Here is a 22,907-nt window from a genome sequence, read left to right as displayed (position 1 = left end):
TGAAAATATCAGATCTTGTGAGAACTCCCTCACTATCATGAGAACAGCATGGGGGAAACCACTCCCATGATGCAATCACCTCTTATCAGGTCCTTCCTTCAATACATGGGGATTACAATTCAAGATGAGATTTGGGTGGGGACACAGAGCCCCAAACCACATCACTCATAAAATTGGCAAAACAGGATGTCTTTTACCATGTTTAAATTATACTTAAGTTGATTTATAAAAATTATCATACATTGTTTTAATAATGAAACAAAATTTTGAAATTTCATAAACAGGAAAATAGACAATGTTTTATAGTTACACAAAGTTATTTATTATACTTTATTAAAATAAGTAAAGCTAAACATATCAGCAGGTAAAAAGGTCAAAACCATGCATTTGAAGACAAAAGCTGAATAACTTTAACTTTTGCAAATACTTGCAAAACAACAAAATATGTTATTGTACATCCACAATAGTATATGTGTATATATGGAAATAAAGAATGAAAGTAATGAGACATGGTATCAATAAAAACCAAGTTTAAAATAAGGCTTAAAGGTGGTAAAGGTTATAGGAAGTTAAAGAAATTTGGGAATGACATGCAGATACTCCAACTACTTTTGCAATACTTTACTTCCAAGCTGCAATATGTACACTGATGGTTATGTTATGAAATATTTCACTAAAACTACACCAGCCCACCTAAAAGGGTTCACTAAAATTCAGTCAATAGGCTTGGATTTTAAAAAGTAAGCTATACTGAGCTTCCTGTGGCTCTGAATTGGAGACCAAACTCACATGGGCTAAAGGTTCTAGGTGGTCCTCTAGCTTTGTACACACACTTAATGTGGTTTCCAGTCTCTGCACCTAGGAAGAGGGGCAGATGCAGCCTCAAGGACAACCTATATCCCACTGCCTCTGGCTGGTCCCAATGTATGTTCTGGTAAGAGGGTGGTCCATCCTGAGCTCCCCTAAGGGTAGGTCCATTAGGCAGAAAATGCAGAGGCAACAGTATAGTTGGAGGGCAGACTAATCAAGGACAGGATATGCTCATGACAGAAAGGGCCATGGGGTAACACTCTTTCCCCAAAAGTGGACTCAGAGACTGAAAAGGTTATTCAATTTATTTGTGCTTTAAAAAAATCTTCATACTCTACAGTTACTATTTGTATAGAATTCTGTTTACAGTTACATTTCTATTTAAAAATTTGGGATCAGAACAAAATATGACTAATTTTTTAAAAACATGACTTTCAGGATAATACTGTATCTAGAAGAAAATTTCTATTCATTATTTCCTAAACTGACACATTTCCTTTAACACAATCTTCAGATATAATAAAGTCTAGGTATTTGTTAATGTCTTCACATTCAAAATATCTGTTATGACTTTAACTCAGTATGAATTATCTTGCTTAGTAAAATGACATTTCTTGATATAGACTCAACTACATTTGCTGCATTCTTTGAATACCTTCCCTATTATTTATTTAATATACAATGAGTAAAACTTGTACATAAAGTTGTCAAAAGAAACAGAATGTTGACAGTTTTCTCTAAATGTGGTTTATCTTATTTTTATTAATGGTCATTCTCTGGAAGAACATTTTCATATATCCATGTGAGTCATTAGATTATTTCCTATGGAAGTTCTTTGTTTAATAAATTCCAAATTATAGCAAAATATTTCCCCATATTCTCTACATGGATCAGTAGTGTTTCTTCTACATGTATTCAGTTACTTTGTAGTTGTCTCTTACAGCAGATTTTCAAACATTCATTACATTATTAGGAATTTCCCCTATGCTATTCTCTTATTTACTTTGGAAGGTGACTTATGGTAAAAGGTTTGCCAAGTTCTTTACATTCACAGGGGTCATGTCCTATTTGATTTCTCCTAAGTATTTTGAGGTATGAATTGCTTGAGAAAGATTTCTCTCATTTCTACATTTATAAGCTTTTTCCCATGTGTATCCTTGGATGTGCTATGAGAGTTTATTTCTCAGAGGGTTTCCCCACACTGCTTACATCCATAGGGTTTCTCCCTTGTGTGTCTTCTCTGATATACTTTGAGACCTAAGCTGCAACTGAAGCTTTTCCCACACTGACTACATTCATAGGGTTTCTCCCTTGTGTGTGTTCTCTGATGTTTAGTGAGATCTGACTTATGATAGTACTTCCCACATTCATTACATTTATAAGGTTTTTCCCCTGTGTGTATTCTCTGATGTACAGTAAGAACTGATTTCTCAGAGAAGGACTTCCCACACTCATTACACCCATAGGGCTTCTCCCCCATGTGTTTTCTCTGATGGGAGTTGAGGACTGAGTTGCAAATAAAGGTTTTCCCACATTCATTACAGTAATAAGACTTCTCCCCTCTGTGTGTTCTCTTATGTACTGTATAGTCTGCCTTATGGTATAAGGTTTTCCCACATTTTTTACACACAAAGGGTTTGTCTCCTGTATGCATTCTCTGGTGTATTGTAAGGTATGAATTCCTAGAGAAGAATTTCCCACATTCCTTACATCTATAGGGCTTCTTACCTGTGTGTGTTCTCTGATGTTTGGTTAGGTCTGATTTATTGTAGAAGGTTTTTCCACATTCATTACATTTATAAGGTTTTTCCCCTGTGTGTATTCTCTGATGTACTGTAAGGACTGATTTCTCAGAGAAGGATTTCCCGTACTCAGTATATTCATAGGGTTTCTCCTTTGTATGTGTTCTCTGATGTACTTTTAGGCCTGAGTTATGACTAAAAGTTTTCCCACACTGAATACATTCATAGGGTTTTCCCCCTATGTGAGTCTTCTGATGTTTAGTGACATCAGACTTGTGGCAAAAGGTTTTGCCACATATCTTACATTCATAGGGTTTCTCGCCTGTGTGAGTTCTCTGATGTATTATAAGATATGAACTCCTAGAGAAAGATTTCCCACATTCATTACATTCACAGGGTTTCTCACCTGTGTGTGTTTTATGATGTATTATGAGGACAGAGTTGCTTATGAAGGTTTTTCCACATTGATTACATTCGTAGGGTTTCTCCCATGTGAATTCTCTGATGTACTGTAAGATATGACTTATGAAAGAAACTTTTTCTACATTCCTTACATTTATAGGGTTTCTCTCCTGTGTGAGTTCTCTGATGTAATATGAGGTGTGAATTCCTAGAAAAGCATTTCCCACATTCCTTACATTTATAGGGTTTCTCTCCTGTGTGGACTCTCTGATGTAAAGTGAGGGGAGATTTCCTAGAAAAACATTTTTCACATTCATTACATTCATAGGGTTTCTCCCCTGTATGGATTCTTTGATGTTTGGTTAGCTTTGACTGTTCATAGAATGGTTTTCCACATTGCTCACATCCATAGACTTCCTCTCCTCTGTGTGTTCTGTGAGTTACATTAAGTACTGACTTCTCATACAAAGGTTCCCCTGATTTGTTACTTTCAAATGTTTTCTCTCTTGTGTTAGGAAAGCTTGATCTGTTAAAATTACCTACACTTTCAATATATTTATAATGTTTCACCTCCAAATGAACTCTATGTTTCAAGAAAGTGGACTTCTCAAAGGTTTTTTCATATTCATTAAACTCATAAAAGTTTTCTCTTTTTTCTGACATTTTATGGACCGTGAGAGTTGGATTATTATAAAACACTTTATTACATTCATTATGTACACAAGGACTCTCTCCTGTGTAAGCTTGCTTATATGTAATGAAAACTGCCTTTCCATAGAAATCTTTCTCACATTCCTTATATTCAAGATTGCTCTAAATTTTGAATTTTCAGATATGAAATGAAGTCCTCCTTATGACTGAGGCATTTTCCAATTTGAATAAACTCATAACGTTTCTCTTCCATATGAGTTTTTTCATGGTTACTATTGAGGAATAGTTTTCTATATGCACTGAGGTCATGAGGCATCTTTCTTAAATAATTTTTCTTACTACTAAATAAATCTGAAATGTATTTTAAACTCATACCACATAAGTCACATTTACAAGGTATTTTTATGGAAGGAAGTGGGTCTATGCTGAAATCAAACACTTTTCCTAATATGTTACCTCTCTCTATAGTCAGTATTTGGTTGTTGATATATGGAGCTTGCCAGATATGTCTGTCCTGGATTTCCTGACAGCGCTCCAGTTGGTCATCAACTTTGCAGACTTCTAGAAATAAGAAAAAATAACCATAACTTATAAGTCTTGTGATATTTGTGATGAACTTACACTTACATACAAACGCGCTTTTATATATAGTTGACTTAGTTTCCTGGAATAAAGTAATCCAAAAAGTGTTAATCTCCTCTAGCCCTTTGGTTAGAAGAAAATAAACAAGAAACCTTATAATGTGGAAAGTAGGGTGGAAATTTAGAACACAAAATGGGCAACTTATAAATACGTACTTCAAAACAACACAGAGGTTACAAATAACCATAAAGCACAATGAATACAGAATAGACACAAATAATGACATAAAACATTAGATATAAAAATGATACTAAAGATATAAAATAAATAATATAAATATAAAAATGGCTAATCTAGAAATGGGACATGCAGAGAATGAGAGGGGCAAGGAAAACTAGTAGTTAAGAGTGTTCTAGAAAAATATCAGAGGAGGCTGGGCATGGTGGCTCACACCTGTAATCTCAGCACTTTGAGAGGACAAGGAGGGAGGATCACCTAAGGTTGGGAGTTCAAGCCCAGCCTGACCAACATGAAGAAACCCCATCTCTACTGAAATTAGCTGGGCATGGTGGCACATGCCTGTAATCCCAGCTACTAGGGAGGCTGGACAGGAGAATTGCTGGAACCTGGGAGGCAGAGGCTGAGGTGAGCTGAGATCACGCCACTGCACTCCAGCCTGGGCAACAAGAGCGAACTCTGTCTCAAAAAGAAAAAAAAAAGAAAAAGAAAAAAGAGAAGAAAAATGTCAGAGGAATGGTTTATTTGAATGAAACATATCAAGCTTTAAATAGTGTTCTTCCATCACTTGAACCCAAAGGCAGGGGTTGTAGTGGTCAGTGTTTCAGGTGGTATGAGTGGAAAGTGAAAACATAAAATACAAAAATATTTGGAAGACAGTTTACAAAAGTAAAACAGTAATATACTTTTTTTTTTTTTTTTTTGAGATGGAGTCTGGTTCTGTCACCCATGCTAGAGTGCAGTGGCACGATCTTAGCTCACTGCAACCTCTGCCTCCTGGGTTCAAGCAATTATCCTGCCTCAGCCTCCTGAGTAGCTGGGATTACAAGCACCTGCCACCATGCCCAGCTAATTTTTGTATTTTATTAGAGACAGGGTTTCACCATGTTGGCCAGGTGGGTCTTGAACTCCTGACCTCAGATGATCCACCCCCCTCAGCCTCCAAAAGTGCTGAGATTACAGGTGTGAGCCACTGTGCCTGGCCTTTTCTTTTTGAGATGGAGTTTCGCTCTGTCACCCAGACTGGAGTGCAGTGGCATGATCTCAGCTCACTGCAACCTCCATCTCCCCAGTTCAAGTGATTTTCCTGTATCAGCCTCCTGATTAGCTGGGATTACAGGCGTGTGCTACCACACCCGGCTAATTTTTTATATTTTTGGTAGACATGGGGTTTCACCATGTTGGTCAGGCTAGTCTCAAACTCCTGACCTCAAATGATCCACCCACCTCGGCCTCCCAAAGTGCTAGGACTACAGGTGTGAGCCACCACACCCATCCCAATAACAGACAGTTACTTAACATCATTAAGAAAGGATGACAGAAAGACAAAAATAAAATAACATTATGAGGGTCATCTGTGAGAGCAGCAGGCTTATAGAACGTAACAAAAAAGATAAGTGAGGAAGACTTATGATTTGTCAGTAATGATTTTAGTTTCAGTTCTTGCCAATTTGCAGGGATCAGAACATCCTCCCAGACTCCTGACTGCAGGTAAAACACTGCATGAATGGCCAAAGGCACTGGAAATAGAAAGGGGAAGGTCGTCAGACCAAAACTTTATATCATGGATATAGCAAGAGCTTATTATTTTTTGAAGATTCAATTTTATTGTTTTTCAACAGGTAATTTATGGTGATTACTGAAAACATATCAAGTTGTCTCCTAAATGTTAGTTGGTATCTTGTATTTGTCAGAGTTTTACTATGACATCTACTGCACCTTTCTTCTTTTTGTACTTTGTTTTTTTGATATTTTCCCATATTTTTCTTCTTTACATCTTTGGAAGTTATACTATACCAGTTTCTCAATGGTTGGCTACCCATTAAATTTTACCAAGCTCTCATTCATCAAGATTCAGTTAGTTAAGTAACGATACAATATCTATTATATGCTATATACCAAAGTGAGTTAATATCATAAACCTCTTTTCTGAATTACAGAAGGATTTTGAAACACAATTTGATTATCCCCACCTCATTTATATGTAATTATTATTTATTATATAATTGTGTCTTTTTTAGCACTACAAATTAAGTATCACTATTATTTTATACAAACATAATTTAAATTGACCTATGTTTCCTAATTTCCTATCACTTATTTACCAATACTCTCATCTCAAGCATTCTTTTAGGGTTCATTTTCTCTCTTCCTGTATTTGCTATTAGAATTTTACTAAAAAAATTATGCAATAGGTATGGCTTTTATAATTTATTGCAGTATCGATCCAATTTTAATTTTTTTAAAAGTTAAATGTAGGGTTCAGTAATCTGCGATGACAGACATTCCTTCTTCCTTACTCCTTTTATTTCCTCTTTTACTACTCTGAATGTGTCTTACATGGTTGTTTTATACTTACCAATACATCCATGGTCTTAATGGGTGTTTGAAAACATATTTTCCGTTACTTGTTTACTCTCACAAATGATTTATTTCCTCAGGTTTTGGTTTTAAGCTCATATTTCGTTTAACTGTAAGTGAGAATATTGGGGATGCTTATCCTTGAGAGGAATTCTTTTCCCTTCCTTAAAGCAAGCTACCAATCCGAGGTGATGGCCTAGAGTCTGGATCCTCTAGTGTGGGAGTATAGGAGAATAAGGGTACAAGAAAGCCCTCTATTACTACAGCAGGAGTGCAGAACTATATTGGGCTCAGGATCCTTTACTGACAGAAAAGTAGAGGTCTCATAACACTGAGGAAGAAGCAGGTACAGCTGTCCCTCAGGCTCTGCAGGGGATTGTTTCCAGAACTTCCCTCAGATACCAAAATCCACAGATGATCAAGTTGCACAGTTAGCCCTGACACACCTGCAGATACAGAGGGCTGACTGTACACGGTGAAAGCCCCATGCAGAGGCCCAGGCACACAGGGCCTGCCTATGACTAAGGCTGTGTTAGAACAACAGAGAACACCCCTGCCCCCACCACAAGCATGACATAGAGTAACAGGGAGCAGCAGCCTATTGCTGGCAGAGGGGCAAGAGCAGGGAGACACAGGCTTAAGAGGGATAGCTAACAGCCAACACAGAGAAGCATAGGGAAAATTCTCCTAATGCAAAATATCTAAAAACTATGGGATAACAAACATATACAAGCAACTGGAGATCCAGGGAAAAAATGATGAAAAACATCAAACCACAAGCGAGAGAACAGCAAGAAAGAAAAATACCACACACACACAGATATTTGGCTATAAATATCATAGCCAAACAACTAAAAACCAAGGATAAAAAGAAAATCTTAAAGGCAGCCAGAGAAAACAGGATATTAAATGCAGAGAAACAAAGCTTTTTAAATTACAGCAGGAAATAATATCTAAGTGAGAAGACAACAGAATGAAATATTTAATGTATGGAGAAAAAAATGTCAATCTAGAATTCTATACCCAGAGGAAAAAAAAATCTTACAAATAAAGATAGTCTTTTTTGGACAAACAAAAGCTGAGAAAATTCACTGCCAACAGAGCTTTGCTTTAAGAAATACTAAAGGGAGTTATTTACACAAAAGGAGGAAGATACACAAAGATATTAAGAATGTCTAAAATGTTTTTTAAATGGGGGGCAAACATAAAAGACTTTTAAATCGTTATAAAAGACGACTGGCTTTACAGAGCAAAAATACCACGGATACATTGTGGGGTCTCTAAGTAAAAACATATGGCTACAATATCACATAGAAAGGGAGGAAGGCTTTAGCCCAGGAACTCAAAACCAGCCTGCGCAACATGGTGAGAGCTCATCACTACTAAAAAAACAACTAGACAGACATGGTGGTACGTCCTGTAGTTCAAAGTACTCAGGAGGCTGAGGTGGGAGGATCACCTGAGCCCAGGAAGTTGAGCCGTTATTGTGTGACTGCACTTTAGCCTGGGCGACAGAGCAAAACCGTATCCAAAAAAAAAAAAAAAAAAAAAAAGAGAGAGGACGGAATGGAGCTATATCAAATCTTAAATTTTATATTGTTGTAAGATTCTATGGTTATATGTGAAATAGTATCATATCACTTGTAAGGAGACTGTGATAAACTGATAATGCTTATTGTATATCACGGGGCAACCACTTAAAACAAAATTTAAGAAAGAACTATAGACTGAGTATCCCTTACCTGAAATGCTTGGGACCAGAAGTGTTTTTGATTCCTGGTGTTTTTGGATTTTTTATTTTTTCAGATTGTGGAATATTTTTATATTGTCCTTTGAGGGAGTACATGTGTGAGTGAATCTAGGTGATATGGTTTGGATTCATGTCCCTGCCCAAATCTCATGTCGGATTGTAATCCCCAGTGCTGGAGGTGGGCCTGGTGGGAGGTGATTGGATCATGGGGGCAGATTTCCCCCCTTTGGTGCTGTTCTCGTGACAGAGGTCTCAAGAAATATAGTTATTTAAATGTGTGTGGCACCTCCCACCTCTCTCTCTTCTTCCTGCTCTGGCCACATAAGATGTGCCTGTTTGCCCTTCACCTTCCACCATGACTACAAGTTTCCTGAGTCCTTCCAGTCATGTTTCCTATACAGCCTGCAGAACTGTGAGCCAATGAAACCTCTTCTCTTTATAAACTACCCAGTCTCAGGTAGTTCTTTATAGCAATGCAAGAATGCATATAGCAATGCAAGGACTAATATACTATGCATGCAAACGAAGAGATATCACAGCTAAAGGGGGTTGGGAGAGTCCTTTTTCCCTTAGGGACACTGAATAAACTATGTGTTGTGTCCCTACACTTTGACTGTGCCCCATCACATAAGGTGTGGAACTTTCCACTTGTGGTGTCCTGTTGGCACTCAAAAAGTTCTGGGTTTTTGAGCATTTCAGATATCAAATTTTCCGATTAGGGATGCTCAACCTGTAATACTAATAAGAATTCAGCGGAGATAAAACAAAATAAAAATTACCAATCCAAATGAGAGAAAACGAGGAAAAAAAGGAAAAAGAACAAAATGAGCAAGGAGGAAACACTCAGCAAAATTATGTGAATCCAAACATTAACAAATTACATGAAATATAAGTGGTTGAAACGTCACAATTAAGAAGTAGAAGTAAGACCAGGCGCTGTGGCTCACACCTGTAATCCTAGCACTTTGGAAGGCCGAGGCAGGCCGATCACTTGAGGTCAGGAGCTCAAAACCAGCCTGGTCAACATGGTGAAATTCTGTCTCTACTAAAAGTACAAAACTTAGCTGGAAATAGCTTGAACCCGGGAGGCAGAAGTTGCAATGAGCTGAGATCGTGCTACTGCATTCCAGTCCAGGCAGCAGAGTGAGATGCCATCCCCCCGCCCCCCAAAAAAAGTAGAAGTTTTCACACAAGTTATAAAAGCAACACCCAACCACATGCTATTTTAAGAAATTCACGGCGAGGCACAGTGGCTCATGCCTGTAATCCCAGCACTCTGGGAAGCCAAAGCAGGTGGATCACAAGGGCAGGAGTTCAAGACCAGCCTGGCCAACATGGTGAACCCTCATCTCTACTAAAAATACAAAAAATTAGCCAGGTATGGTGGCATGCACCCTTAATCCCAGCTACTTGAGAGGCTGAGGCAGGAGAATCACTTGAACCCAGGAGGCGGAGGTTGCAGTGAGCCGAGATTGCGCCATTGCACTCCAGCCTGGGTGACAGAGCAAGACTCCATCTCAACAAAAAAAAAAAAAAAAAGGAAATTCACTTTAAATATAAAGAGATTAAAAGTATGGAAAAAGGTAAATAAAATTAAAAGACAATTGGAAGAACTAAATTAATATCAAAGTAGCATTTAGAACAAAGAGTATTACTAGGTATAAAGAGAGACATTACATAATTATTAAGTGGTTAATTCATGAAGTGGACATAAGGATCCTAATATGTATACACTTAGTAATGCTCCAAAATTCATAAAGCAAAAACCAAAAGACTCAAAAGGAGAAATTAAATCCAAAATTGCAACTGAAGACTTCAGTGTTGTGTATCACTGACACAGTGAGAAAGTTTTTGAGTGTTAAACCTTGCATTTTCCCATTAGTCCTATGATTTTTATTGTACTCATTTGCATAGAGCAGTGATTCTTAGGAATGTATACACTGCATTTTAACAGAATTCACTTTATTAGAATACCGTCATTCTTCCCACTTGTTTTTAGCCTCCGCTTAATCAAATTAAATACAGTCAATAATGCCCATGTTTTCAACAACACACTCTCACATTTGCTTTAGAATTAGTTCCTCAATTAAATTCAGAGGCTACTACCAGTATTTTTACCATGCTTTTTGTGTCACTTCTTGGTTATCTGATATTCATCTTCTAATAAAAGGTCTTAGGGACAAAGGACCCAGAATTCTTGCCTATTCAAAAAAAGGTTTCCTCTTTTTTGTTAAAGAATCACTCTTTAACCTAGTATAAAGTTCTTAATTTGACCCTCCCTAAGGATTTTGTAGCAATTGCTCTACAGACTTTTAGCAGTTTTGTTTAGCAAATTTTGTTATGGAAAAGGTTGAGATCAGCTGGACGTTTTTCTTATATTGACTGGCTGTCAAAATGATTCTTTATCTTTGAAATCTAGTAATGCTATTAGGAATATAGCATGATGTTGATCATTTTTGGTCTGCCTTCCTTAGGGATGGTTTATCTTTTTTATGTAGATTCAATCGTATCTTCTTTTCCCCAAAAAATGTTATTGGAGTATTTTCAATATTGGTTCTATTTATTTGATTTTCTACTTTGGGGAATGAACTATATGTATAGTATATATGTGAAATATCTTTTATACTATCTTCTTTATGCAATATTCACCTTTTATTTTTTTCAGTTTCTTCTTGCTTGAAAGGCCTTCCACATTTATTTCTAATCTACATTTCAGCAATGCCTATTCTTCTTTGGGAATTCTCCAATTTGCTTTTCTTTCTTTCTTTCTTTCTTTTTTTTTTTTGAGATGGAGTTTCATTCTGTTGCCCAGGCTGGAGTACAGTGGTGTGATCTTGACTTACTGCAGCCTCTGCCTGCTGGGTTCAAGCTATTCTCCTGCCTCAGCCTCCTAAGTAACTGGGATTACAGGTGTGCCACCATTCCCGGCTAATTTTTGTATTTTTAGTAGAGATGGGGTTTCACTATGTTGGCCAGGCTGGTCTCAAATTCCCGACCTCAAGTGATCCACTGGCCTTGGCCTCCCAAAGTATGGGGATTACAGATGTGAGCCACCGTGCCTGGCCCCAATTTGCTTTCTTTACTGTGATTCTTATTTTCTCTTACAATTCTTTTCTCGGTCTGACATCCCAGAATGCATTTTATTAAATGAATTAAAACATTATACTGTTGCCTTAACATATCATGCAGGCAATCAATTCAATTAGTCCTTTTTGAAATTCATGGTTTATTATTTGCCCCAATTATTTATGTACTTTATGTACACATTGATCAGGTGACATTTTATCACCTACTTTTTTTTTTCTAATCTTTTTCAACCCTTTGTTCTTGCAGTAGTTTTGTGGGGCATTTTATGCTGGTTCCTTTTGGATTACTCAGCTTCAAAGGACATGAGCTTTTACACTGCATCAGTTTTACTAGGTAAAGGGAACAGAGGCATGTCTTAATCTAACGAGAGAGCTTCTTATGAAAAAGTGTTTTGCACATATACCAAACTCAGTTTATGCATCAACCCAGATTGTCGCTCCTTTCTTGCCAGAGTAGCCTTAGTAATGGCTTGCTCTGTTATTACCCTCTTGTACTTTCTCTTCGTCCTAACCAGCCTTACTCCCCATTTCCTCACTTCTGTAGTAGGTCTGCCCATCCTGACAAGTTTTTACTTCAAACTGTTTACAGGAATACAAGCTAAGATAGCATGCAAGTTTATTTCCCCTCACACAGGTGTCTGTAACATTTTTTTCTGAAATGGAAAGTCTCATTTCTTGCATTGTCACAGAGTGTCACTGAAAAACATGACTTGTGTGTCTGTTTCCATACTTAACCCTACATCAGCTTCACAGAACCAAACTGCATTCAAAGGAGCTCCAGCTGTCCTGCGCACAGCACTGATGTTATTCCAAGAGAGATTTAAGCTTTGTACCTCAGAGTATGTACGTTGTCTCTCTAAAGTATTTTACCAGTTCCTTCAAGCACCAGAAATGTTTTTGTTTCTTTTCATCTGCTGGTACATATGGCCCTCCTTAATTTTTCAGTGATTCTGGTAGCATTTCCACTTGTATTGATTTGGGGTTTCAGATATCCTCTATTGTCATGAGATAAACTTTGTGTTGTTCTTTTTCCTTATTGTTTCTGGATGATCTGTAGACAGAGACAGAGAAAATGCTTACTTTACACATCCCACTTCAGAGAAGCTCACTTTCTCCTTGAAACATTGTCTTCCTTGGCTGCAGGATACTACATTCTTTGTTTTCCACTCATCCCCAAACTGCTTTTTCTTTCTTCTTTGCTCAGTCTCCTCACTTTCAAGACTTCTGAAAGCTAATGACCCAGGGGATAGCCTCCAGTCCTACCCCAAAAGAGAGGTTATCTAATCCCTCAGCTTTAAATACTAAACTTCAAAACTGTTAACTACTGCCATAAGCTGATAATTTCCAAATAAATATCTTCCACTTGGACTTGCACCAAACTACCTGCTTATGTGCCCAAACGCTTATTAGCCATGTAAACCTGGATATTTTATAATCACTTGAAACTTTATGTGTGCAAACCAAATGCGTAACAATCCCTCCAAAACTGTTTATCCTCAATATCCCCCAACTGGTACCCACTTATCCAACTGCTCTGGGTGAAATGTTTGGAGTCACTCTTGACTCCTTTCTTTCTTTCATGTTCCATATCCCACTCAATAGCAAATGTTACAGGTCCCACATTCAGAACATATCGAAAAGCCAACCACTTCTTAATTTTTTTTTTGAGATGCAGTCTTGCTCTGTCACCTAAGCTGGAGTGCAGTGGTGCAATCTCAACTCACCTCAGCCTCTGCTCCCCCAGGTTCCACAATTCTCCTGCCTCAGCCTCCTGGGTGGCTGGGATTACAGGCACATGCCACCACACCTGGCTAATTTTTGTATTTTTAATAGAGACGGGGTTTCACCATGTTGGCCAGGCTGGTCTTGAAGTCCTGACCTCAGGTGATCTGCCTGCCTTGGCCTCCCAAAGTGCTGGGATTACAGGCGTGAGCCACTGTGCCTGGCCAAAAGCCAATCACTTTTAATAATCTCCACCATTCCAAAGTGTAAGCTACTATTGCCTTTTTGCAGACTGAAATACTCTCCTGACTCATGTTCTTGCTTCATCTCCCTTCATTTTCTTTGCTTAGCAGCCAGAGATATCCATTTAAAAGACAAATCAGCAAATGTTCCTTATTGGGTCAAATCATACCAATAGCTTCTCATTTTACTCAAAATAAAATAATAGTCCTTATCATGGCCCATATGGCCCTAGATAATTTGGGCTCCCATTACCTCTCCAACATCAACTCATACCACTCTTGCCTCACTCATTCTTTTCAATCCACACTTATATTTGTGTGTCCTCAAAGACCACATGCGCACTCCTGTATCAGTGCCTTGCACTTGATTCTTCCCCTGCTATCAGGACTACCCCCAACTCCCACCCTCATATCATTCAACTTCACAGCATCCAAAAGTCCTTCCTGATCCACTTTTCTAAAGTTTAACACTCCATCATTCTTAACCTTCTTTAATTTCCTTACTATTTTACATGACCACTTGGCATATCTGTGCATGTGTGGTAGTGTTGTCATTTTTGTTCCTTATCTTTTTCTCCCAATCAGAAGGTAAGCTCCATAAGGTCATGGATAAAATTCAGTTCACTACTCTATTTCCAGCACCTAAAACTTGAGTGACACATAGTAGGAATGAACATATGAGCAAACTCTTTTTTTTTTTTTTTTTTGAGACAGAGTCTCGCTCTGTTGCCCAGGCTGGAGTGCAGTGGTGCAGTCTCAGGTCACTGCAACCTCCACCTTCCTGGTTCAAGCGATTCTCCTGCCTCTGCCTCCCGAGTAGCTGGGATTACAGGCACCTGTCCTCATGCCCGGCTAATTTTTGTATTTTTGTAGACATGGGGTTTCACCATGTTGGCCAGGCTGGTCTCGAATGCTGACCTCAGATGATCCGCCCTTCTTGGCCTCCCAAAGTGATGGGATTACAGGCATTGAGCCACTGTGCCTGGCCATGCAAACTCTTCAGAATTAAAAGAATTCATACCATGTCACTGGCATCCTTCTGCTTAATACATGCTAACTCATCTGGGTATCTCTGGCCTGGGAGCTCTTCCTCTAATATCCATGGCTGCTCTCCTTGTTCCAATTTGAAGATCACTTCTTGTTTAGGGATGCAATATCCTGTGAATGGGAAATGACATGGAAACTGGGTGAGGCTAATGTACTTTAGGGCGTCTGAAAGAGGGAGAAAATGAAACTTCAGAAGCCAATTTCAACCATGTGTGTAAAAAGTAAGAAAACAACAACATTCTTTATAGCACCCTAAACAGTTCTTCTGCTTAATACTCTGAATATCAAGTTTAGTATAATTAACCCCAACAAAACTTCCACAAGTTTTAGCAACCAAGAAAAGATGTACACACTAGGAGTCTACATGAAAAACAGTTCCTACCTACCCACTGAGACGAGGTGGCTGTAGTTCTCTATCATCACATCCCTGTACAGGGTCCTCTGAGCAGGGTCCAGATGCTGCCACTCCTCCTGGGTGAAGCCCACAGTCACATCCTCAAATGACAAGGATCCCTGAAACAGTACATTCCATTCGAATTTAAGCAATCAGAATTTAAAGACATAAGTGCTGTAAGAGAATTATTATAATGTTCACTATTCACAGTTAATCAGAAAATTCATTATAAGATGTCTACTTTTGCACTGTACTTAGTTGAAAAGATAAATCATAACAGATATACTCTACCACCATGATAAGTAATTGGTGTCCCACCATGTGCCTATGTATCACCAAGAATTCTCCTACTTTAGGGGAATATGAAGACAACTAAAACAATGTTACTATTCTCAAGGAAAATATAATCTGATAAACAGAGGCAAACATATAATCATATAACTACAATAAGGTACTATAGTAAAAAGATGTAAAAAGTTATCTAAGCTTACAAAGCGGGGTGGGGAACTTCTGTTCCTGCTATTTGGTTGGGTTTCATTGAGGAGGTAAAGATTTGAATTCTTAAACAACTAGAGTGTTATTCATGAACCCAGGCAATAGCATAAGAATGGATACGGCTAACATATGTAGTTAAAGGAGTAACAATTAGCACATAGAATAGTATTGTTTGGGACTCTGATAAGATAAAGAGCTGTAGAGGTATTCAGGGAACATTATTGAGTAATTTTGGACTTGCTCCTATAGAATTAGGGGTATCTAAAATATTTGGCCATTTTTCAATCCTGGGTAACTTTTTTTTTTTAAGATGGAGTTTTATTTTTGTTGTCCAGGCTGGAGTGCAATGGCACAATCTCGAGTAGCTGGGATTACAGGCATGCGCCACCATGCCCAGCTAAGTTGGTATTTTTAGTAGAGACGGGGTTTCTCCATGTTGGTCAGGCTGGTCTTAAACTCCCGACCTCAGGTGATCTGCCCGCCTTGGCCTCCCAAAGTGTTGGGATTACAGGCATGAGCCACTGCGCCTAGCCCTATCCTGGGTAACCTTTTTATTAATTTACCAATTATAAACATATTGCCAATCTATGTATTAAATTTCACTCTTTTTCTTAGATTATAATACATGTAGGTAGGCATTTGAATATTTTCTTCTTTAATCCAATGGACTGTCTCATCTACCTCAGAGATAACTGACTGCTGTGGGTAGTGGGGAGCCAGTAAGTAGACACAAACCAGCAGAGAGAGAAAGAAGTACCATTCCCAGGTTAGCAACACAAACAGCTGGTAAATGTTCATAGCATATACTGAGAACTGGAAAATAGGGGAAAAAAATAGGTTAGAGTGTAAAACTGTGTGGAATAAAGGCAAGAAAGAACATAAAAAGTTATAAGAATTAGAAGAGAATAAATAAAGCTATCAGTATCTGCAGATGTCATAATTCTGCATGAAGAACATGCAAGAGAATCTACAAATTATTTTAAGTAAGAAGTGAATTCAGTAAGTTTTTGGATACAAAATCAATGTATAAAAATCAAGTGGAGGCCGTGCGCAGTGGCTCATGCATGTAATCCCAGTACTTTGGGAGGCCCAGGAGGGCGGATCATGAGGTCAGGAGATGGAGACCATCCTGGCTAACACAATGAAACCCTGTCTCTACTAAAAATACGAAAAATTAGCCAGACTTGGTCGCATGCACCTGTGGCCCCAGCTACTCGGGAGGCTGAGAGAGGAGAATCACTTGAACCCAGAAGGCAGAGGTTGCAGCGAGCTGAGATCGCACCACTGCACTCCAGGGTAGATGACAGAGTGAGACTCTATCTCAAAAATAATAAATAAATTTAAAAAATCAAGTGGATTTTGGCTGGGCATAGTAGTTCACACCTGTAATCCCAGCACATTGGGACGCTGAGGTGGGCAGATCACGTTAGGTCAGGAATTTGAGACCAGCCTGACCAACATGGAGAAACCCCATCTCTACTAAAAATACAAAATTAGCTGAACGTGGTGGCACATGCCTGTAATCCCAGCTACTTGAGAGGCTGAGGGAGGAGAATCACTTGAACACAGGAGGCAGAGGTTGCGGTGAGCCAAGATCGTGCCATTGCACTCCAACCTGGGCAAAGCTCAAAAATAAACAAAAAAATCAAGTGGATTTCTATATACCAGCAACTAATTGTTTCAAAGTACCACCTACACTGCCATCAAAAACATGAAATACTGGCCAAGCGTGGTGGCTCACACCTGTAATCCCAGTGCTTTGGGAGGCGGAGGTGGGCGAATCACGAGGTCAGGAGATTGAGACCATCCTGGCTAACACGGTGAAACTCCGTCTCTACTAAAAATGCAAAAAATTAGCCAGGCATGGTGGCGGGCACCTGTGGTCCCAGCTACTTGGGAGGCTGAAGCAGGAGAATGGTGTGAACCCGGGAGGCGGAGTTTGCAGTGAGCCGAGATCCCGCCACTGCACTGCAGCCTGGGTGACAGAGCGAGACACTGTCTCAAAAAAAAAAAAAATACCTCAGAACAAATGTAACAAATCATTTCTAAGACAATTACACATAAAATCATAAAGCATTCTCGAGAAAAACAAAAGAATATCTTTAAAAAAACAGAATATTGGGGGACGGAGCAAGATGGCCGAATAGGAACAGCTCCAGTCTCCAGCTCCCAGCACGAGCCACACAAAAGACAGGTGATTTCTGCATTTTCAACTGAGGTACTGGGTTCATCTCACTAGGGAGTGCCGGACAATCGGTACTGGTCAGCTGCTGCAGCCCAACCAGTGAGAGCTGAAGCAGGGTGAGACATCGCCTCACCTGGGAAGCTGAAGGGGGAAGGGAATCCCTTTTCCTAGCCAGGGGAACTGAGACACACAACACCTGGAAAATCCCACCCCAATACTGCGCTTTACCAAGGGTCTTAGCAAACGGGCACACCAGGAGATTATATCCCACACCTGGCCAGGAGGGTCCCACGCCCACGGAACCTCCCTCATTGCTAGCACAGCAGTCTGTGATCTAAGGGCAAGGCAACAGCCAGGCTGGGGGAGGGGAGCCTGCTACTGCTGAGGCTTAAGTAGGTAAACAAAGCCGCTGGGAAGCTCGAACTGGGTGGAGCTCACAGCAGCTCAAGGAGGCCAGCCTGTCTCTGTAGACTCCACCTCTGGGGACAGGGCACAGCTAAACAACAACAACAACAACAACAAAGCAGCTGAAACCTATGCAGACGCAAACGACTCTGTCTGACAGCTTTGAAGAGAGCAGTGGATCTCCCACACGGAGGTTGAGATCTGAGAAGGGACAGATTGCCTACTCAAGTGGCTCCCTAACCCATGAGTAGCCTAACTTGGAGACATCCCCTACTAGGGCCAGACCGACACCCCACACCTCACACGGTGGAGTACACCCCTGAGAGGAAGCTTCCAAAGCAAGAATCAGACAGGTACACTCGCTGTTCAGAAACATTCTATCTTCTGCAGCTTCTACTGCTGACACACAGGCAAACAGGGTCTGGAGTGGACCTCAAGCAATCTCCAACAGACCTACAGCTGAGGGTCCTGACTGTTAGAAGGAAAACTAACAAAAAGGAAGGACACCCACACCAAAACCCCATCAGTACGTCACCATTATCAAAGAACAGAGGCAGATAAAACCACAAAGATGGGGAAGAAGCCGTGTAGAAAAACTGGAAATTCAAAAAAATAAGAGCACATCTCCCCTTCCAAAGGAACGCAGCTCATTGCCAGCAACGGATCATAGCTGGACGGAGAATGACTTTGACGAGATGAGAGAAGAAAGCTTCAGTCCATCAAACTTCTCAGAGCTAAAGGAGGAATTACGTACCCAGCGCAAAGAAACTAAAAATCTTGAAAAAAGAGTGGAAGAATTGATAACTAGAATAATTAATGCAGAGAAGGCCATAAACGAACTGACAGAGATGAAAACCATGACACAAGAAATACGTGACAAATGCACAAGCTTCTGTAACTGACTTGATCAACTGGAAGAAAGGGTATCAGCGATTGAGGATCAAAGGAATGAAATGAAGCGAGAAGAAAAATCTAAAGAAAAAAGAAGAAAAAGAAATGAACAACGCCTGTAAGAAGTATGGGATTATGTAAAGACCAAATCCACGTCTGATTGGGGTGCCTGAAAGTGAGGGGGAATATGGAACCAAGTTGGAAAACACTCTGCAGGATATCATCCAGGAGAACTTCCCTAACCTAGCAGGGCAGGCCAACATTCAAATTCAGGAAATACAGAGAATGCCACAAAGATACTCCTCGAGAAGAGCAACTTCAAGACACATAATTGCCAGATTCACCAAAGTTGAAATGAAGGAAAAAATCTTAAGGGCAGCCAGAGAGAAAGGTCGGGTTACCCACAAAGGGAAGCCCATCAGACTAACAGCAGATCTCTCGGCAGAAACTCTACAAGCCAGAAGAGAGTAGGGGCCAATATTCAACATTCTTAAAGAAAAGAATTTTCAACCCAGAATTTCATATCCAGCCAAACTAAGTTTCATAAGTGAAAGAGAAATAAAATCCTTTACAGATAAGCAAATGCTGAGAGATTTTGTCACCACCAGGCCTGCCCTACAAGAGTCCCTGAAGGAAGCACTAAACATGGAAAGGAACAACCGGTACCAGCCATTGCAAAAACATGCCAAAATGTAAAGACCATCGAGGCTAAGAAGAAACTGCATCAACTAACGAGCAAAATAACCAGTTAATATCATAATGGCAGGATCAAGTTCACACATAACACATTAACCTTAAATGTAAATGGACTAAATGGTCCAATTAAAACACACAGACTGGCAAACTGGATAAAGAGTCAAGACCCCTCAGTCTGCTGTATTCAGGAGACCCATCAAACATGCAGAGACATACATAGGCTCAAAATAAAGGGATGGAGGAAGATCTACCAAGCAAATGGAGAACAAAAAAAAGCAGGGGTGGCAATACTAGTGTCTGATAAAACAGACTTTAAACCATCAACGGTTAAAAGAGACAAAGAAGGCCATTACATAATGGTAAAGGGATCAATTCAACAGGAAGAGCTAACTATCCTAAATATATATGCACCCAATACAGGAGCACCCAGATTCATACAGCAAGTCCTTAGAGACTTACAAAGAGACTTAGACTCCCATACAATAATAATGGGAGACTTCAACACCCCACTGTCAACATCAGACAGATCAACGAGACAGAAAGTTAACAAGGATATCCAGGAATTGAACTCACCTCTGCAGCAAGCGGATCTAATAGACATCTACAGAACTCTCCACTTGAAATCAACAGAATATACATTCTTCTCAGCATCACATCACACTTATTCAAAAATTGACCACATAATTGGAAGTAAAGCACTCCTCAGCAAATGTACAAGAACAGAAGTTATAACAAACTGTCTTTCAGACCACAGTGCAATCAAACTAGAACTCAGGACTAAGAAACTCAATCAAAACCACTCAACTACATGGAAACTGAATAACCTGCTCCTGAATGACTACTGGGTACATAATGAAATGAAGGCAGAAATAAAGATGTTCTTTGAAACCAATGAGAACAAAGATACAACATACCAGAATCTCTGGGACACATTTAAAGCAGTGTGTAGAGGGAAATTTATAGCACTAAATGCCCACAAGAGAAAGCAGGAAAGATCTAAAATTGACACTCTAATATCACAATTAAAAGAACTAGAGAAGCAAGAGTAAACACATTCAAAAGCTAGCAGAAGGCAAGAAATAACTAAGATCAGAGCAGAACTGAAGGAGATAGAGACACAAAAAACCCTCCAAAAAATCAATGAATCCAGGAGTTGGTTTTTTGAAAAGATCAACAAAATTGATAGACTGCTAGCAAGACTAACAAAGAAGAAAAGAGAGAAGAATCAAATAGATGCAATAAAAAATAAAACAGGGGATATCACCACCAACCCCACAGAAATACAAACTACCATCAGGGAATACTATAAACACCTCTACGCAAATAAACTAGAAAATCTAGAAGAAATGGATAATTTCCTGGACACTTACACTCTCCCAAGAATAAACCAGGAAGAAGCTGAATCCCTGAATAGACCAATAGCAGGCTCTGAAATTGAGGCAATCATTAATAGCCTACCAACCAAAAAAAGTCCAGGACCAGATGGATTCACAGCTGAATTCTACCAGAGGTACAAGGAGGAGCTGGTACCATTCCTTCTGAAACTATTCCAATCAATAGAAAAAGAGGGAATCCTCTCTAACTCATTTTATGAGGCCAACATCATCCTGATACCAAAGCCTGGCAGAGACACAACAAAAAAAGAGAATTTTAGACCAATATCCCTGATGAACATCGATGCAAAAATCCTCAATTAAATACTGGGAAACCAGATCCAGCAGCACATCAAAAAGCTTATCCACCATGATCGAGTGGGCTTCATCCCTGGGATGCAAGGCTGGTTCAACATACACAAATCAATAAACGTAATCCAGCATATAAACAGAACCAAAGACAAGGAACACATGATCATCTCAATAGATGCAGAAAAAGCCTTTGACAAAATTCAACAGCCCTTCATGCTAAAAACTCTCAATAAATTCGGTATTGATGGAACGTATCTCAAAATAATAAGAGCTATTTATGATAAACCCACAGCCAATATCATACTGAATGGGCAAAAACTGGAAAAATTCCCTTTGAAAACTGGCACAAGACAGGGATGCCCTCTCTCACCACTCTTATTCAACATAGTGTTGGAAGTTCTGGCTAGGGCAATCAGGCAAGAGAAAGAAATCAAGGGTATTCAGTTAGGAAAAGAAGAAGTCAAATTGTTCCTCTTTGCAGATGACATGATTGTATATTTAGAAAACCCCATTGTCTCAGCCCAAAATCTCCTTAAGCTGATAAGAAACTTCAGCAAAGTCTCAGGATACAAAATTAATGTGTAAAAATCATAAGCATTCTTATACAGCAGTAACAGACAAACAGAGAGCCAAATCATGAATGAACTTTCATTCACAATTGCTTCAAAGAGAATAAAATACCTAGGAATCCAACTTACAAGGGATGTAAAGGACCTCTTCAAGGAGAACTACAAACCACTGCTCAGTGAAATAAAAGAGGACACAAACAAATAGAAGAACATACCATGCTCATGGATAGGAAGAATCAGTATCGTGAAAATGGCCAAACTGCCCAAGGTAATTTATGGATTCAATGCCATCTCCATCAAGCTACCAATGAGTTTCTTCACAGAATTGGAAAAAACTGCTTTAAAGTTCATATGGAACCAAAAAAGAGCCCGCATTGCCAAGACAATCCTAAGTCAAAAGAACAAAGCTGGAGGCATCACGCTACCTGACTTCAAACTAGACTATACAAGGCTCCAGTAACCAAAACAGCATGGTACTGGTATCAAAACAGAGATATAGACCAATGGAACAGAACAGAGCCCTCAGAAATAATATCACACATCTACAGCCATCTGATCTTTGACAAACCTGACAAAAACAAGAAATGGGGAAAGGATTCCCTATTTAATAAATGGTGCTGGGAAAATTAGCAAGCCATAAGTAGAAAGCTGAAACTGGATCCTTTCCTTACTCCTTATACGAAAATTAATTCAAGATGGATTAGAGATTTAAATGTTAGACCTAATACCATAAAAACCCTAGAAGAAAACCTAGGTAATACCATTCAGGACATAGGCATGGGCAAGGACTTCATGTCTAAAACACCAAAAGCAATGGCAACAAAGGCCAAAATTGACAAATGGTATCTAATTAAACTAAAGAGCCTCTGCATAGGAAAAGAAACTACCATCAGAGTGAACAGGCAAACTATAGAATGGGAGAAAATTTTTGCAATCTACTCATCTGACAAAGGGC

General features: G+C 39.3%; 1 protein-coding gene across 11 annotated transcripts in view; it reads right to left on the bottom strand.

The window, feature by feature from the left end:
- Positions 1–298: 298 nt before the first annotated feature.
- LOC711616 (uncharacterized) overlaps positions 299–22,907 on the bottom strand; it is a 38,943-nt gene continuing 16,334 nt past the window's right edge. For 5 of the 11 annotated variants that reach the window (XM_077946262.1, XM_028826235.2, XM_028826234.2 and 2 more), the window contains 4 exons: positions 15,019–15,145; positions 14,607–14,743; positions 11,185–12,672; positions 299–4,166 (listed from right to left, as the gene is read on the bottom strand). In XM_077946262.1, the coding sequence (XP_077802388.1) occupies positions 1,994–3,280 (1,287 nt within the window). In that variant the 5' untranslated portion in view covers positions 3,281–4,166; positions 11,185–12,672; positions 14,607–14,743; positions 15,019–15,145 and the 3' untranslated portion in view covers positions 299–1,993. The remainder of the gene's footprint in view (positions 4,167–11,184; positions 12,673–14,606; positions 14,744–15,018; positions 15,146–22,907) is intronic. The other 6 variants (XM_077946264.1, XM_077946263.1, XM_028826229.2 and 3 more) reach the window with 2 other exon arrangements.

Source organism: Macaca mulatta, chromosome 9 (assembly GCF_049350105.2).
Source record: "Macaca mulatta isolate MMU2019108-1 chromosome 9, T2T-MMU8v2.0, whole genome shotgun sequence".
Lineage (NCBI taxonomy): Eukaryota > Metazoa > Chordata > Mammalia > Primates > Cercopithecidae > Macaca > Macaca mulatta.
This window is presented reverse-complemented; position numbering and strand designations above follow the sequence as displayed.